The 17,313-nt window shown below is 44.7% G+C and overlaps 1 protein-coding gene and 1 pseudogene across 5 annotated transcripts in view; both read right to left on the bottom strand.

Moving 5' to 3' along the window:
* DCAF4 (DDB1 and CUL4 associated factor 4) overlaps window positions 1-15,063 on the bottom strand; it is a 37,610-nt gene extending 22,547 nt beyond the window's left edge. For 3 of the 5 annotated variants that reach the window (XR_005018665.1, XM_036842279.1, XM_036842278.1), the window contains exons 1-5: window positions 14,941-15,032; window positions 3,811-3,907; window positions 1,567-1,667; window positions 1,011-1,168; window positions 246-328 (exon numbers count right to left, since the gene is read on the bottom strand). Coding sequence is in view for 4 of the 5 variants with exons in the window: in XM_036842279.1 (XP_036698174.1) it covers window positions 246-328; window positions 1,011-1,168; window positions 1,567-1,667; window positions 3,811-3,899 (431 nt within the window). In the remaining variant the exon portion in view is untranslated. Of the gene's footprint in view, window positions 1-245; window positions 329-1,010; window positions 1,169-1,566; window positions 1,668-3,431; window positions 3,487-3,810; window positions 3,908-14,940 lie in introns of all 5 variants that reach the window. The other 2 variants (XM_036842282.1, XM_036842280.1) reach the window with 2 other exon arrangements.
* LOC118889930 lies at window positions 12,571-13,543 on the bottom strand (annotated as a pseudogene).
* Window positions 15,064-17,313: the final 2,250 nt, after the last annotated feature.

Below are 17,313 nucleotides of genomic sequence, written 5' to 3'. Positions count from 1 at the left end.
TGAGAAATTTCTGTCCAGTTTCTCTGCCTAGATCCCCTCTCCTCTCTCCCTGGCTCTAAAGGAAGGATGATTCTCTCAGGGCAGATTTCAGCAGCAGAAGCAGGCTGTTGAGCTGAAGCTCCTCAACTGTGAACACTCCTCACGGAGTAGCTACATGCTCTATCCTGACAATTCTTGGATCATGGAAATAAGAAATAGGAAAAGAACATTCATGAAGAAAACATAACAAAGAGGTATTATCTTACCGGCAGTAACTGGTGACGTTGAGAAAACCCAGCTTGCTTTTTTGTAGTAAGGAAGATGCATTAAATCCCAACCTGGCTATTTTCTAAATTAAAGAGAGAAAGATTCAGTGAAGTTTTATGTTATTGCATAATGAATTATGTTTTTAGGATTCTAGTCTCCTCTCCTTGGAAAGAGGAAAAGCCTATCACAACGAAGTATGTGTGAGCTGGGAAGTCTGCTCAGCACCTCTCCAAGTCCCCCATCAGTTTATACCTGAGGGGATGAGGCCACTGAGCTAGTGAGTGCAGGAATGGCGCTGGACACTCAGGTCTGCAACACGCTTTTCATTCGACCTACGGTTACTGTGGGGCCCAGACTTTCCATTCCATTGTCCCCATGATCACGGAAATGTCCTGGCATCTCATCTCCAGAAGGGGTACCAGAAACCCTCGTATCCAAACCACACACTCTGGTTTTCTATTTAAAATACACAGTTACAGAGGCTGTATTGGGCTGCTACCCAAGAGACTCCTGGGGAAGGACAGAATGTAAGAATTCCTGATGAAACCCAGCAAATAAGAAAAGGGGGGTGGTGGTGGGAGGAGATTTCTTGCCTGTTCTTATTCTCTTCATCAGGTTCCTGTCAGGGAAAATTCGACACCACCCTCCTAAAGTGCGCTACGCTGAGGGTTACAGGGGCGTTTAATTGGCACCTCCTCGCGGCAGTGGGTGGATGCTGGCGGGAGTGGAGGGGACGGGGCAGCTCCCGGGGCTGTGGAGCCTACCCTTCCCTGCTTGTCCTCTTCCTCTAGCAGCTGCAGCCTTTTGCTCTCCATTTCCTTCTGCCGGATGCTCTCCTTCGTGAGGGGGTTGCAGTTGTTATGTCCAGGGAGCAAGCGGAAGTAGCGTTTCTTTTCAGGGTCAAAGTAATAACCTGGTAGATCTTTAGTCAAAAGAAATAAAATCCAACTTAAAACACCGTGAACCGAGCCACCCAGTGAGGAGCCCAGGGGCCTGTCTACCACCCTTCACAGCTGCCGGCCTTTCCTGCGGGGCAGGAGGTGGGCTAGCACTGCCAGTCACCATCCCGGGCCCAGTTCAGTCCTGTGGGGGGCTGTTTGCCTCAGGATCACGGTTCTTGTTTCAATTTGCTCCCAGAATTTCCTCCAAGCCAGGAATGGGCTGGTCACACACATGGAGTGTACCCACACACAAGTGAAGACACACAGGACTGAGGAGAAGGGCAGCCAGAACAGACATAACTAGATGACGAGGCACAACTAGGTTTCATCTTTCCCCACAGGCAGGGCCGGAGGAACCCTGTCCAGCAGGCTGCCTTACCTGGCACGGAAGAACTGCCAGCTGTGCTGGAGGAGGTCGACGGGGCCTCGTCATCACTGTGGCTGGAACCCTGTGGGCTTTGCTGTGCCCCTGTATTATTCCTATTGACACACAGTCAAGGTTAACTTGCAGCCAATCAGTCCCAGTCATTCTTTGACTCTGGGGTCCTGCAGTTCCATAGCCTTCATCCCAACCCTCGATTACTTGAGGAGCACTGACCCCTTTTTCTTGGAAGCAGTTTACCTACTGCAAATACACCAAAGTTAGGGCATGGTTTTTGGTTTCTCATCCTTAAGAGGATGCAGGTCACAGTAGTTCCTCTTTTGTACCTCCTCATTTGAGCATTTTGTGAGGTCTTTTGGAATTTTCCAGATGAAAATGAGAACAGAAATCTTGGCCAATAAGGATTTTACCAGCTGGGCTCATTTGTCAGCTCAACAGCAGTTACAAGGCCAGGTGAATTTCATTTTTTATTGGATTCAGCAGTACAAAAGTTTAAATTTTACTTGGCTACTCAACCCTGCAGATGGAGAAACTGGGGTTCAGGGCACAGAGGTGATTTGCTCAGCAATACCGGGATAGAGCCATGGTTTAAATACTCATTTTGCAAAGCTACAAGAGGCTTCTGTGGCAATTATAGGCTGAAGGATATAATGAAAGAACAAAAGACCTAATTTTAGAATTCTGGTAAAATCCACTTTAAAATCAAGAACTTCCCCTGCCCCCTATAACACCAAAAGGAATACAAACTGCAAAACTAGGTTAAAGGAACCAAAGAACCCTCTCTTTTGTCTATAAATACTAACTATGCACAGTTTCAGAGAAAATTATTTATTCTCCCTTTTTACGGCCCAGAGCTTCCTGAGGAAGCTCACCTGTGATCAGCAGCTAGAGGAGGATGGATTAAGTGTTATAACAAATGTCTGCATCTCTAGCCCAAGGACTGCTGCCCCATTCTTTCCACAGGGAGCCCGGAAGGTGGCTGTCCAGCCGGCTTCCACGTGACTCCGCCAAGCTGAATCAAGACTCTCTCCCTGCACAGATCACAGTTTGCTGCACGACGCGCTCGTGAGGGAAGGCCTGGGGCCCAAAGAGTATCCATGGTTCTCCTCATAAAACATACAAACATTGGGTCCTGATCTTTCTACAGTATGGGTCACGTTGGGGACTTTGGCTCAGAGTCCCTATTATTCTGCACCAAATGAGGTCCACCATATACACAGGGCCTACTCAGAGACAGGCAGCCTGATGGGGCTTTACATACATTATTACGAGCCTCACAAGAGAAGTATGGTACAAGAAGAGTGACTCAGGTGATTAAATAGCTTGACCAATTTCACACAGGAAAAAGCAGAACGTCAAACCCAGACCTCCTAATTCCAAAGCCCTTGTTTCTTCCACAACATTCTGATGCTTTTTTTTTTTTTTCTGTTTGAGTTAATCTGTTCTAGAGAAGCATACTGGCATTCGACATCTTCTGACCCTATAGCTAGAAATCTGTCCATTTTAAAAGGAGATCTGGAGTGTGAAAGAGTTTTGAAATTGGCATACAGGTCTCCTTTGGTGAGGAGAGGGCTGTGCAAAGACTTCCTATGGCCAGAAGTCACGTCAGCAGCCCTGAACTGTGAAGAGGTATCCTCTCCTGGGGTGGGGTGGGGTGAATCAAGTTTTGAGATTAGACTGTATTTCATTTATGCAGAAAACTAAGTAGAGCGTGGAAAATATTTATTATGGGGATTTCACCTAAGTATACACTGTTCTATTTTTCAAGCTGGGTGGTAGGTACCTAATATTCACTGTATTATTCTTTATACCTTTTTGTGTTTATTAAATACTATATCGTATTATATATTATATAGCCTTACCTAGGATTTAGGCTGAATTAATGAAATTAGGTTTCCAGAAAGCTATTTTCATAGGCTGAAAAAAAAGAAGAAAAAAGACTAAAAAATGGAGAAAGAGCTCCCCAGTTGTATCAGATAATGTTTACTTCTAAGCCTGTGGCTAAGGCTCCAGCCAGAAGTCACGGTCACACTGAAAAGAAAGACAAGTGTGGCCACCTCCTCACTACTCAAAGTGTGGCAGGCGGGCTGGCCCCCAGCAGACACCCCCTTGGGAGCATGTGAGAAGCACAGACTCTAGTCGGCCCGGCCTCAGAGCCTGCATTTTGCTGAGACCCCCAGGGAGTCATGTGCGTGTGAAGGTGCTGTCAACGCTAGGCAGACACTGGGCAACAGCACTTGCCTCTCATTAGAACCATGCTGTCTGAACCAAGGGTTGTGTCGGTGGCTCCTTCTCCCATGTCGTCTACTCTGCCCCCTGCTTTTATGCATTCCAGCTGCTAAAAGAGAAAAAGAAAGAAAATTACATACAAATGCACGTGTGCACACCTTTCTCTTCTGTTTGCTTGTTGATAGTTCCTTCATGCTCAGAACTAGGCAAAAGGATGGCCCAACCTGGGTTATCATTAAAGCCGCCACTAAGCCTTACCTGTAGGACTGCCACCAGGTGGACACACAAATAAAACCCAACGCGTCTGTAGCCATCTCTCTGGCTGCAGTCCTCTTACCTCACAGCTGATACCTGGCCCGACAACCTGCCAACCTCCATTCCCCAGGTCACTGTGTGACGTGTTGACAGACTCTCACAATTACTTTCCGACAACAGTTTGAGCCTGGCATGAGAACCCTCCTAAGCTAGTCTTCTTTTCGTTACCAGATTAACTCCAGAGCATAAAATAATTTTTCTTTCGATCCACACACATCCCTATTCATAGAGAATAGTTAATCGTGAACACTACCTCTTCCTCGGTTTCAGTATCAAGCAGGAAAAATTGTGAACAAATTAAATGGGGCCAGTGGCATGTGACTTCTCATGTGCTTTAGAGAGCGTTTTAGTTTCCTGAAGTACACTAGCTGTTAAAGGGAAGGATGTGCACATGCATTTGTTGAAATAAGGAATGATGTCTTAAAGACACTGATGTTGCCATAACTATTTTGAGTGGCTTTTTCAAGTCTTATCTTGTATGGCCTGAATTTATCACTTAATCATCAAATCATCACAAGTTTTAACATTGGGAATCACATTAGGAATTCTTAAAGAGACTGAACTGTAGTACACAGACCAGCTGCTGCGAGTTTCATGCTTTCCCAACACCTGGTGATCCTTTCCCCACTCAGTGGAGACACTGTGACATCTTATAGAATACACTTTAAAAGTATATTCAAATGCCGTTAACAAAATTAGAAAAAAATTTCTAGGGCTGAATGCAACCAAAGAATAGATTAGAAAATCTATTTGCTTTTATTTTCCAACTTCTACTTTTGAGTAGGAAGTGCCTGTTATCATCAAACAGAGCACCAGAAGTCGGGACCTACATTCCAGAATTCAGTATTTACCCAACGACTTCTGTGTCAACCTATGATTGTGAGTTGGGGCTATTCGATACAAAGGAAGAGAAATTTAGTGAGTATAGTACTTAACCAAACATTTCGTGAATTCTGTAATGAAGTCCTTGATTTGCCTGCTTCAGAGTCAGTGGGAAGCAGACTCCACAACCTGGATTAGTTTAACCAGCCACTCTCTAGTCCTGTGCCAGAATGAATAAGCACTACAAAAGCTCATCAATATAGCCATGCCGACTTGGAGTCATCACAAATGTCTCACTTTTCATCCTCTGCTGGGACATTATAAATTGACCTAGTTTTATTTATTCCTAATCTGATTCACTCCCGACAATCCAGGGTGTTATCACTCTCCTAAAATCCCTTCCCACTTCCTCTTAGTCACACTTAGTAGACAGCATAGCTCCCTACCTCACCCAGAAGAGAGATGTTACCAGTACGAACACCCCCAACTTCTTTTTCATCCCCTCCACAAATGCCTGTCTTTACTAATTCTTATCATCTTCCTTTTTGTCTTGGAGAAAACAGGTGTCCCTGTGCATTTTCCAGGCAAAACCCATCCCTCCTGGCTGTTGATCTCATTTCCTTCTCAAACTCTGCAGACATCCTGTGTTCAATATGTTTAATCAATCTCCCCCTCTCCTTATCTCAGCTTATAACACGCTCAGGTTTTTCATTTGTATGTGCTCCACTTCCAATCCAACGGAACAGAAATGTTTCTGGAAGCATGGTCTATATGTACCACTGCCACTTCTTTATTTTCCAATCATTCTTCAACTCACTGCAGTCAGGCCTCCTCCATCCCACCGTTTCTGCTAAAATGCTCTTGCTGAGGTTAATGATCACCTACTTGCCAAAGTTAGTGGTCTCTTTTTAGCCCTTATTCCTACAACACATGACACCACAAAGCTTCACTCTTCCCTAGGTTTCTGGAATATCTTTCTCTTGGTTCTCCTCGTACTTGTCAAGTTCCATCCTTCTCTAGTTTCTCTTGGGTCACCCACTCTGTGTTTACCCAACATTCTTGTCCTAGATCCTCTTCATTTTATACTTAATACAATCTCACCTGCAAACACTGTTTCATCTCTAACCTAACATCAAGTTCTTATAAAAGGCTACCTCCTGTCTACTTTCACAGACCATGTTCCAAAGCGAGTTCATGATCTCTCTCTAGTTCCCAGTCTGCTCTTTCACCTATCTGTATTTCCTTTCTCTGAAATTCTACTACTGCCCCACCCCCATCCAAAAATATAATAATTTTATTCATTTTCCTCAGCAACCACTTTAATGGCTCCTGAATACCACATGCATAGGTTTCCCTTTGGATCAATTATCTTAAGCCTCAGACAAAGAATAAAGTTGTATTTATTAATTAGTTACATTACAGGCTAAAGGCACTGTGCACAGGAAGGGAAATACGTATGGACGGTGATAAGAAAACTGGTAAGAAAAATAAGCCATATTGACATAAGATTATCATTATTACAACCAACTCTACAAAAAAAGATGAAAACTTATTTAGACTGCACATTCCGTACATGATTTCAGTTTGCTTTAGTTATGAAATGATGCATGAATAGTGGAAAAGCATAGGTAATGGCGAGTCAAAGGCGTCAGATCACCCATCAGGAGGCAGGGTCATTGGCCCACTTGCAACACTGTCCTCGGTAGAGCACTGCACAATCAGAAGGACATGGTAAATAACGAAATAAATGTTGAGTGCTGGTTTTGGCCAAAGGACAATATTTCTATTTATTTATTTATTTTGGCTGTGTTGGGTCTTCGTTTCTTTTTTTTTTAAAAAAGTATTGTTTATTTTATTTATTTATGGCTGTGTTGGGTCTTCGTTTCTGTGTGAGGGCTTTCTCTAGTTGCGGCAAGTGGGGCCACTCTTCATCGCGGTGCGCGGGCCTCTCACTGTCGCGGCCTCTCTTGTTGCAGAGCACAGGCTCCAGACGCGCAGGCCTCAGCAATTGTGGCTCACGGCCAGCCGTCCACGGCACGTGGGATCTTCCCAGACCAGGGCTCGAACCCGTGTCCCCTGCGTTGGCAGGCAGATTCTCAACCACTGCGCCACCAGGAAAGCCCCCAAGACAATATTTCTAAACCACCACCTCACACAAGCACAGGTGCAGCACTGCAGTGGAGAGAAGGGAGTGATGGCTCTGACGGAAGAGCCAGAGGGAGAGTTTGAACCCAGTCCATCAGGCAAGGTTGGCAGAGTGAGGGGCCTGCAAGCAGTTTGGTATGGCCAGAGCCTAAAGTACAGGGGCTGGGAGATTAGGCTAGAGAGGCAGGCAGGGTCAGATGCTGAGGTCCCTGGGTGCTCGGTAAGTTCGCTGAGTAACATGATTAGACCTGCATTTTAGAAAGGCAGCGGTGAAGGGAATAAGTTGGAAGTTAAAGATTGCTGTAGCAACTCAGGTTACATGAACCCACAAACACGGAAGTGATACTTGGGATAGAGAACCCTGAATTTAGAAAGATTTAGGAGGTGAATTTCATGGGAGAGGTGGAGAGAGAGCAGCTGAAACCTGATCAATGAATAACTGGTAGTGTTCTGACCTGAGAGACAAGGAGGAGGAGCAGTTTGGGGAACGAAGACAGTTAAGTCTGATTTTGAACAAACCAATCTCAAGATGTTTGTAAACAGGGGTCTGGGAATTCAGAGGGAAAATGAAGCCTAAAGATATAGATTTGAAAGTCACCAGCACATGGTAACAGAGTGAGACAAATGTGGCTCCAAAGCCAAATATATATATATAGCAAGGATTTAAAATTCAAAATTAGAGACAATTTTATTGGACAGTAATATGAAGTCGCACAATCAGTTTTTAGATTGGTATTTCTCAACCAAGGGCAATTTCACCCACCAGGGGACATTTGGCAATGTCCAGGGACATTTTTTGTTTGTCACAACTTGGGGGCAGGGAGGGGTGGGCCTGCTATGGCATTTAGGGGTAGAAAGCCAGGGATGCTGCTAACCAGCCTACAATACAGGACAGCCCCTTACAACAAATTATCCAGCCCCAAATAGTGCTGAGGTTAAGAAACCCTGCTCTAGATAGGAAGCACTCAGTCATAATTTTTCTGGGTGAAATGTTGAATCCCAGCTCCTCCGGAGCCACTCTGCCAGGCACAGACATTAAATAAGATGTGTTGTGGAAGGCTGAGCTTGGCTTTGCCTTTACACAAGCTTTCAAGTACTCTGAAGGATAAAGAATAATAATTTCTAAGAGACCATTATTCTAGAAAGACAACGTTAATCTCAAACAAATAAACAAACATGATTTGACTTTTTGGAAAATGATTGAGCAATACTTATCAAGTAATTTAAATGTACATGCCTTCTTCTGGGAACAGATCCGAAGAAAATAATCCAAAAGGTTGTAAGAATTATAGGCAAGATATTTACTACAATTTTCCAACTCACTTTCTAAAGCTAGTAGTCCTCTGTTGCCAAAACCAGACAGAGGTATCACAAGACAAGAAAACTATAGATCAACCTACCTTATGGACACAGCCACAGATCCTCAACCAAATCCTAGCAAACCAAATCTAGATGCATATAAAATGGATAATACACCATGACCAAGTAGGATTTACCCCAAGTTCAACATACAAAACCCAATCAACGCCATACACCATATTAACAGAATAAATGAGGGGAAAAACCTCCACGTGATTTTCTCAAGGATGCAGAAAAACCACCAGACAAAACCAATACCCTGTCATGACAAAAACTAGGTACAGAAGTAACTTCACAACTTGATAAAGGGCATCTACCCCACAGCTAACATCATAATAGTGAAAGACTGGAAGCTTTTCTCCTAAGGTTAGGACAAGACAAGGATGTCTGTTCTACCATTTCCATTCAACATTGTATTGGAAGTTCTAGCCAGGGGCAATTAGGCAAGAAAAAGAAATAAAAGGCATGCAAACAGGAAACGAAGAAGAAAAACTATTTCTATTGGCAGATGACATGTTATACATACAGAAAATCCTAAAGAATCCACACACACACACAAAACTACTGGAGCTAATAAAGGATTTTAAGCAAGGTTGCAGGATACAAGATTAATATATAAAAATCAGGGCTTTCCCTGGTGCGCAGTGGTAAGAACCTGCCTAACAATGCAGGGGACACAGGTTCAGGCCCTGATCTGGAAGATCCCACATTGCTGCACAGCAACTAAGCCCAGGTGCCACAACTACTGAGCCTGCGCTCTAGAGCCCGCGAGCCACAACTACTGAGCCCGCGTGGCCACAGCTACTGAAGCCCGTGAGCCTAGAGCCTGTGCTCCACAACGAGAAGCCACCACAATGAGAAGCCCGCGCACTGCACATTAAGAGTAGCCCACGTTCGCCCACAACTAGAGCAAATCCCGCGCACAGCAACGAAGATCCCATGAAGCCACAGATAATAAAAAAAATAAATAAATAACTGTATAAAAAAATCAACTGTACTTCTATACACTAGCATGAATAATCTAAAATGAAATTAATACAAAACCATACAATAGCATTACATTACATTAGCATCAAAAAGAATATAAAGTATTTAGAATAAACTTATCAAATAAGTGCATAACTCGTACACTTAAAGTATAAGACATTGTTGAAAGAAATTAAAGAGGACCTACATAAATGGGAAGACATCCATGTCATGGATTGGAAGACTTCACATGGTCTACAATCGATGTACAGATTTAACACAACCATTGTCAAAATTCCAACTGCCATCTTTGGAGAAATCGACAAGCTGATCCTGAAATTCATATGGAAATGCAAGGGACACAGAAGAGTGAAAAACAATCTTGAAAAAAGAGCAAGTTGGAGGACTCACACTTTGCAATTTCAATGTTACAGTAATCAAGACACTGGTACTGGCACAAGGATAGCAACATAGATCAATGGAGTAGAACTGAGAGTCCAGAAATAAACCCATATACCTATGCCAATTGATTTTTGACCAAGACCATTCAGTGGGGGAAAGAATAATCTTTTCAACTGCTCAGACACCTGGACACTCACCTGCAAAAGAATGAATCCGATTCCTACTTCACATCATATATAAAAATTAACTCATGGATCCAAGCTCTAAAACTGTAAGACTTTTAGAAGAAAACAAAGGTATAAATCATCATGAACTTTCAATAAGCAATGGTTTCTTAAATATGACACCCAAAGCACAAGAAAAAATAGATTAAGTAGACTTCATCAAAAGTAAAAACTTTTGTGCAAACACACTATCAAGAAAGTGAAAAGGGGGCTTCCCTGGTGGCGCAGTGGTTAAGAATCTGCCTGCCAACGCAGGGGACACGGGTTTGAGCCCTGGTCCGGGAAGATCCCACATGCCATGGAGCAACTAAGCCCACGAGGCACAACTACTGAGCCCGCGCACCTAGAGCCCATGCTCTGCAACAAGAGAAGCCACAGCAATAAGAAGCCTGTGCACTGCAACGAAGAGTAGGCCCCACTCGCCACAACTAGAGAAAAGCCCGCGCGCAGCCACAAAGACCCAATGCAGCCAAAAATAAAATAAATTAAAAAAAGAAACACCACCATTCACTTCAAAAAAAAAAAGAAAGTGAAAGGACAACCCACAGAATGGGAGAAAATATTTTTAAATCGTGTATTTGATAAGCACCTAGTATCCAGAGTATATAAACTCAACAAGAAAAAAATAACTCAAAAAGGAAGGAAAAAAATCTGAAGACGTTTCTTCAAAGATACACAAATGGCTACTTAGAACACGAAAAGATGCTCATCATTAGTCAATAGGTAGATGAAAATAAAAACCACAATAAGATACCACTTTACACCTACCAGGATTGTTATAATAAAAAAACAAACAAACCCAAATAACAAGTAATGTGGAGAAATTGGAACCCTCACACACTGCCGGTGGGAACGTAAATGCTGCAGTCACTTTGGAAAACAGTTTGGCAGTTCCTCAAAAGGTTCGACATAGAGTTACCATATGACCTAGCAAAATCCAGCAGAAATGAAAACATATGGCCATATAAAAATCTGGACAGTAATGTTCATAGCAGCATTATTCATAATTGCCCCAAAGTGTAAACAATCCAAGTTTCCATCAACTGATGACTCAATAAACAAAATATAGCACATCCATACAACAGAATGTTATTCAGCCATAAAAAGAATGTAGTACTGAGGCATGCTACAATGTGGATGAACCTTGAAAACACTATGCTAAGTGAAAGAAGTGGGACACAAAAGGCCACACACTGTATTATTTATTTGATGTATATGAAATCTCCAGAATAGGCAAATCCAGAGAGGGAGAAAGAGAGAAGTGGTTTTCCAGGTGCTGAAGGAAGAGGGGGTACAGAACAGGGAGTATAAAGGTTCAGGTCCTTTTTTTATAGCTTCTCGAAAGTCTACTTTTCTGTTATGAATAATTGCTTTTTCCAGTTACCCCAGATGAGTTGATAAAGACTCTGATTAAATTGTTTTATGTTTCCAAGAATAACTGTTATATCTTTTTATTATCTAGGTGGTAGCTTAGAAAATTTTTTATAGAATTTTAAATGATTTATGGTGTTCCATGTGTTCTAGTTTATGTTTTTTTAGGCAACATTCCACCAAATTACTAGCTTTCCAAAGGCTGTAGTACCATGTATAATACTTTAGTATGACAACAGTTTAAAAAGAATTTTTTTAATTCAAGTATAGTTGATTTATAACGTGTTAATTTCTGCCATACAGCAAAATGATTCAGTTATACATATATATTCTTTTCAAAATATTCTTTTCAATTATGGTTTATCATAGGATATTGAATATACTTCTCCGTGCTATACAGTAGGATCTTGTTGTTTACCCATCCATTCTATATATAACACCTTACATCTGCTAACCCCAACCTCCCCCCGCCCCTCCCCCCTGGCAACCACAAGTCTGTTCTGAGTATGACAGCAGTTTTCCTTTAAAGCCAGAATCAAGTTGAATGTGACTCTAAACTAAAATTTATGCTTTGTTCATTTGTAAAACATGGATATATTGGTGTCATATTTCCTTTATTCTATTTGATTATACACTTGTTGAAAGGTAAATTTACAGATCAAATGATGAAACTTCATGTTTCAGTAGAAGTTTTGTCAAGAAAAGAAAACTTGTCTTTTTATTTAAAGCTTCATGGGATAGAATTTATATTTAATCAGAATGACTAGATAGGATCCTTTTGCGGAGTCAACCTAAAAGAAGCTAAATGGAATTGGTAGATCTCTTGGTTTTTGATATCTACTTTACTATAGGACTCCCAACCAGGTACAGTACATTAATATGAAATACTCTGAAACCCATAATCTTAAGAAAAAAAAAAAAGTGTGGGAGTTATACAAAAACATCATATATCACTAAGTAGGAAGTTGAAATGACTGGGTGTGTAATATTTTTTAAAACCTTCATTTTAGATCAGCATAAATATCCTTCCATTTTTCTCCCCTATTTTCAGGAGCATTCCATTTTGATGTTTAGCATAGCAAGCCGGAATAAAGTTTTACAATTCAGCAATCCTGAATTCTGAGTCATAATAAGATAAAAACGGAAATGAGACATGTACTGAGGAAAATTAATTTTCTTCTGTAATGTCTAATTCATCTTCTTCTTGTTGATCCCCTCTTAGTCCACAAGTGGACACCTGTCCTGTTGTAGACACTTAGCTAAAAAAAATCTCTGAAAAGGCAACTCTGAATTTGCTCTTACAATATACAAGTGAGATGGATAATCGGGTGAATACCTAGAGCTTCTGAAAACCTCACATCTTCTCATCAATCTTTTGTATATTTTGGTAGGAACCAGTGTATACCTCTGAAGCTTTGCTCTGAAATAGCATTTCAGTAGTGATAAATTCTGAAAATACAGTCTTTATATCCTTTACTGCTTTTCAAAACTGCCAACAGTTTCCTCCAGATGAGCGTTGTTTGCACAGCATCCAGGGTAGCTCTCTGTAAGTGGGTTCGTCATGAAATAACAGGTCCAGCGGATGGGTGTGCTGACTTGTCCTTTCTACTTCAGGCAGCTGCTTAGCTTCTCCATTCCTTGATGCTGATGTCGCCGTGAGGTCATCCCGTTTCGTTTCTACAATGGTTCCTTCGGCCGCAAGTCTCTCAGCTGCGGTGGCGTACCGATAATCCTTAAGTACGGCACACTCCTCAGCGCTTTTTCCGGCCCTTGTTCAAATCTGTGGTCTCCACGGAGACGCTCTCGCAGGAGAGTCGGCTCTGCCTCGCAGCCGGGCAGTTTTCTGCGCAGGCGCGCCAAAGACTTGGCGCAGCTCTCGAAACTGCTCCCGGTTTGAGCGGCCCAGTTTCCGGGTACTGCTTCCTTCCCCTCCCCCAAGACGCCATTCTGGGCCTGGCCGCCAAACTCCGACGGTGCGACCCAGAAAAGGCCCGGCCTGGGGGCCTCAGGCTTGAGGGGTGGCGGCCAGCCTCCCTCCCGGCCTCTGTGAGAGGTGGGCCCGGTCTCGGCTGCGGCCCACAGCCGAAATTCAGCACGGGGCGGAGGCTCCACTGCCCGCACCTGAGCAGCCGCCTCAGCATCCTGCCGAGCACGTGGCCCGGAGCCCGGGGCCTAGGCCGCGCCGGGGCCACAGTGCTTATTTTTGGGGTGATGAAAATGTTCTGGAATAAGATGGTCGCACGACCTTGCGAATATTCTACAAAACCTGCCAAACCGTACACTGTAAAACGGAGAATTTTATGGTATGTGAATTATATCCCTCAAACAAAAAAAGATTTTCTACTACAGCAGTACTATACCATTTATGAGTGAGGCCCATCCTAAATATCCAGCGACAGGTTTATGGGGATTATAGAGGCTACTGGACTGCAGCGTGGAAAACGCTAACGCCGCTGGTTTGAAAAGCCCTACGCAAAATGGCCTCCACAGGGGGCTTAACGTGGCCACCCTGCGTCGGCGTTTATTTAAAACTCTACCTCACAAATGAGGAAATGGTAGTTTAGAGGGCCAAGCACGGTGCCCAGAAAGACACAATGCGTGGGGGAAACGGCATTCCACCCCTGCTGGTCCGGCCCCAGGACACCACCTCAACTACAGTCTCCACCGTTATTTAAAACTGGAGTGTGGGGCTTTGGACTTCTCTTTCCTCCAGGAAGCTGTGGTCTCAGTCTTCCTTCCTTCGGGCTGTTTCTGCGTCTGCCAAGGTCTGTGGACCACACCACGCCCGTTCCGGGGGACGGGGTGTCATGGTTTCTAAGAACAACTGGGGAGACGACGAGGCTTCCTGGACACGGCGGGCGCTAGCGTGGAAGGCGTGGCTTTGTTGCTACCGTAACTCGGTGTGGAGGTTACCTCGGGAAGCTTGGGTTCATCCCACGGCTCCGTCACTTTACTAGTTCGCGAGTTACCTCAGGTAAGCGACAACCTCACTAGAGCTCTTCTGCGTCTGACGGAGGTATTACACTACCACCTACCTCACTGGGCTGGTGTATGGAGAGCTTAGTTAATGTCTGTAAAGCAGTCGGCAGTGCCTAAGCACTCACGAGGCGCTTGCGTTAGCTGTTATGTTGACCTGTCTGAAAAAATCAACCTCAACCTGAACTTTCAGGTAAGCCGCCACCAAGGGCCCGCAGTCCAGCCACTGGCAGGTGTTGGGTGGCAACTTCACATAAGGATTTAGAAAAACTCTCCTTCAGGGCGGACACGGAGAGGCGACACTCGGGGTCCCCCTCCCCCCGTCTTTACGGCGGCAGATCCGACAAGACGCGCGAGCTCCACCCGCCCACCGATTCCTCACAGCCGGAGCTCGCCGGCCCAGCCAGCCACCCACGCCAGGGTCCGTGCAGGCGTTCACGTGCTCGGCTCCTCCCCGCCCCTTCTCGGGCCTTCCCCCACCCCATCCCACCCCGAGCTCTGTCGGGGTACCAGCAGCCGCTCCCGTACCGACGCCAACACTACTTCAGTCAGCGTAGACTACTTGATCAGAGGGGCCTTTCCGACTCTCCCTCGGGCGCAGAGTCTACAAGAGTAGAGCTAAGCGTAGAAGGACGCGGAAAGACCGAGGTCTAGAGTCTGCCAGTTAGTTTGTCGTTCTCGCGTTTGTCGCAGCGGATAGGGCCATAAGCGGCCGCCCCTTCCTTCTCATGGACGCCGTTTTCTGACTGTCTACGCCAATGGGGCGGATCTTAGGGAGGGGGAGGGGATTGGGAGCTCGGCTCCGCCCAGGCCTGGCGACGATGCAGCGAGTCGCGGCAGGCTTTATTGGGCTTGGCGCGTTTGGGGCGGGGCCGGGCGCGCTTTGGGGCAGGGCCGGGGCGGGGCCGGAGGCTGAGTTCGGACCCCGGGAGCTCCGAGGCTACCTCTTATCTAGCGGTGGGAACCCACCAGCACTGGGTATTTTCTGTGTCCAACCCGGTTGACAGGGAAGCCCTCCTCGCCGCTGAAGATCTCTACCTTTAAAACTGTTACTTAGGGAGGAGGAAAGATTGTGTTGTGGAAAGGGCGAAGGAGGCTCTGAGATGAGTGCGAGGAAAAAGCAACACGTGTTGTACTGGTGGTGACGTGTTTGGTTGTGACCTCTGGTAGCTGAGGCTGCTGACCCTAGGTCTGCGTGGCTCCAAGGTGCAGAGGAGCGTGCCTGAACTTAAGTCAGGAGGCCTTGGTTCTAGATCTAGTTCTGGTTCCTTCTTGCTGTGTGAACTAGGGCGAGTCTCTTCCCTTTCTGTGCCTTGATTTCTTCTGTTGAAACAAGGAAGTTGATCTAAACTTTCTGATGTTCTCTCCAGTGCAAAGTTCGTTCATACCACTAATATTTCCAGAATGGTCTCTTTGTGCTGTGCCTGTTCTAGGTATCAGTTGACAGCCGTCAGATCTAAAAGAAAGATGTAAGCCTGTGAAGGGCCCTTGACCAGAAGTGACAGTTTGCTTTTTTTTTTTTTTAATCTAGATATGGTTTATTTTTATTTTTATTGAAGTATAGTTGATTTACAAGGTATTAGTTTCTGGTGTACAACAAAGTGATTCAGTTATACATATATATATTATTTTTCATGTTCTTTTCCATTATGGTTTATTACGGGATATTGTCTATAGTTCCCTGCGCTACGCAGTAGGACCTTGTTATTTATCCATCCTATTTATACTCTGCTAACCCCAACCTCTCGCTCCATCCCTCCCTCACCCGACTTCGCCTTGGCAACTACAGGTCTGTTCTTTATGCAGAAGTCACAGTTTTGTGAGGAGAGCTGGGTTCAAATGGGCCAGGCTTGGTTGTTGCCACGAGCAGGCCTGGCACACCATGTGCCCTGTTAACCCAGGGCCCTGTTGAGTGGCTAGACCCATTAGAAAATAGGTTGTGGGGTTTATCAGTTGCACCTGTGTGTGAAAGCACTTCAGTAAATAACAAGGAAGGTAGGATTCCGCCTCTAAAGGATTTTGTATAAGAAAGCGTGTGGAGTGGGAAGAGGGTGATGAGGGTAAGGAGGAGAAGTGAGTATAGTCAGAATAAAGGACAGCTTCTTGAAGCTTGAGCTGCCTGGAAGAGAGAGCAGAGAGAGAAATCCGAAGCTGAACAAACAAGCTGACTGGAAGCCTGTTCATGGAGTAGTGAAGCATTCGTTTTGGCTGGATGGGTAGGGAGGCTTGGAAGCAAAACTGGCAGAATAGGTTGGGTCAAATGTCAAGGGTAAAGAGCTGGCAGAGGGAGCCTCTGAAGGTTTGAGAGTTTGGGGAGAGTGATAAGACTAGAGCTGTGGTTTAGGGAAATCACCTGGGGCAGCACTGTAGAAGAAACGGAGAGGAAAGGTTGTGGAAGGCAGCTGGAAGCTTTCTTAGAAGCTTAGTGCAGCTACAGTCCCTGCGAAAGGTAGTCAGGGTTGAAACTAGTGGTGGCAGCTGGGATGGAAGGGAGGGGTAGAGTTGAGACACATTTCAGAGGAGGGGAGGCATCTGTAAGACTTGATGAACTCTGTGTCAGGAGTCAAAGGATTCCAAGCTGAAGAGCCAGGGTCACGGGAGGAAGTTCAGAAGGAGTTGGCTTGGGGCTTGCTGAGTGAATGAATGGCAGACAGCCAGCCAGAGGGGTCTCTTGAGTGTTCACTGAGGGAACCAAGGTATAGGCACAGGATATGCCTTGGGGATCTGCAGCAGGCATGCCAAGAAAGGATTAAAGAATATTTGCAAATCCATGCACAAAGGAACTTGACTTGGGCAAGTCTTTTGGCATCTCTGAACCTCAATTTCCTCATAGGTAAAATGAGGATAATGATACCTGCCTGAAGCGGGTTTTTTCCCCAAATATATATATAATATTTAAATATATGTATTTAAATTTATTTGATTGAAGTATAGT

Source organism: Balaenoptera musculus, chromosome 2 (genome assembly GCF_009873245.2).
Source record: "Balaenoptera musculus isolate JJ_BM4_2016_0621 chromosome 2, mBalMus1.pri.v3, whole genome shotgun sequence".
Classification (NCBI taxonomy): Eukaryota; Metazoa; Chordata; class Mammalia; order Artiodactyla; family Balaenopteridae; genus Balaenoptera; species Balaenoptera musculus.
The sequence above is the reverse complement of the archived record's forward strand: the minus strand, read 5'-3'. Positions and strand labels throughout refer to the sequence as shown.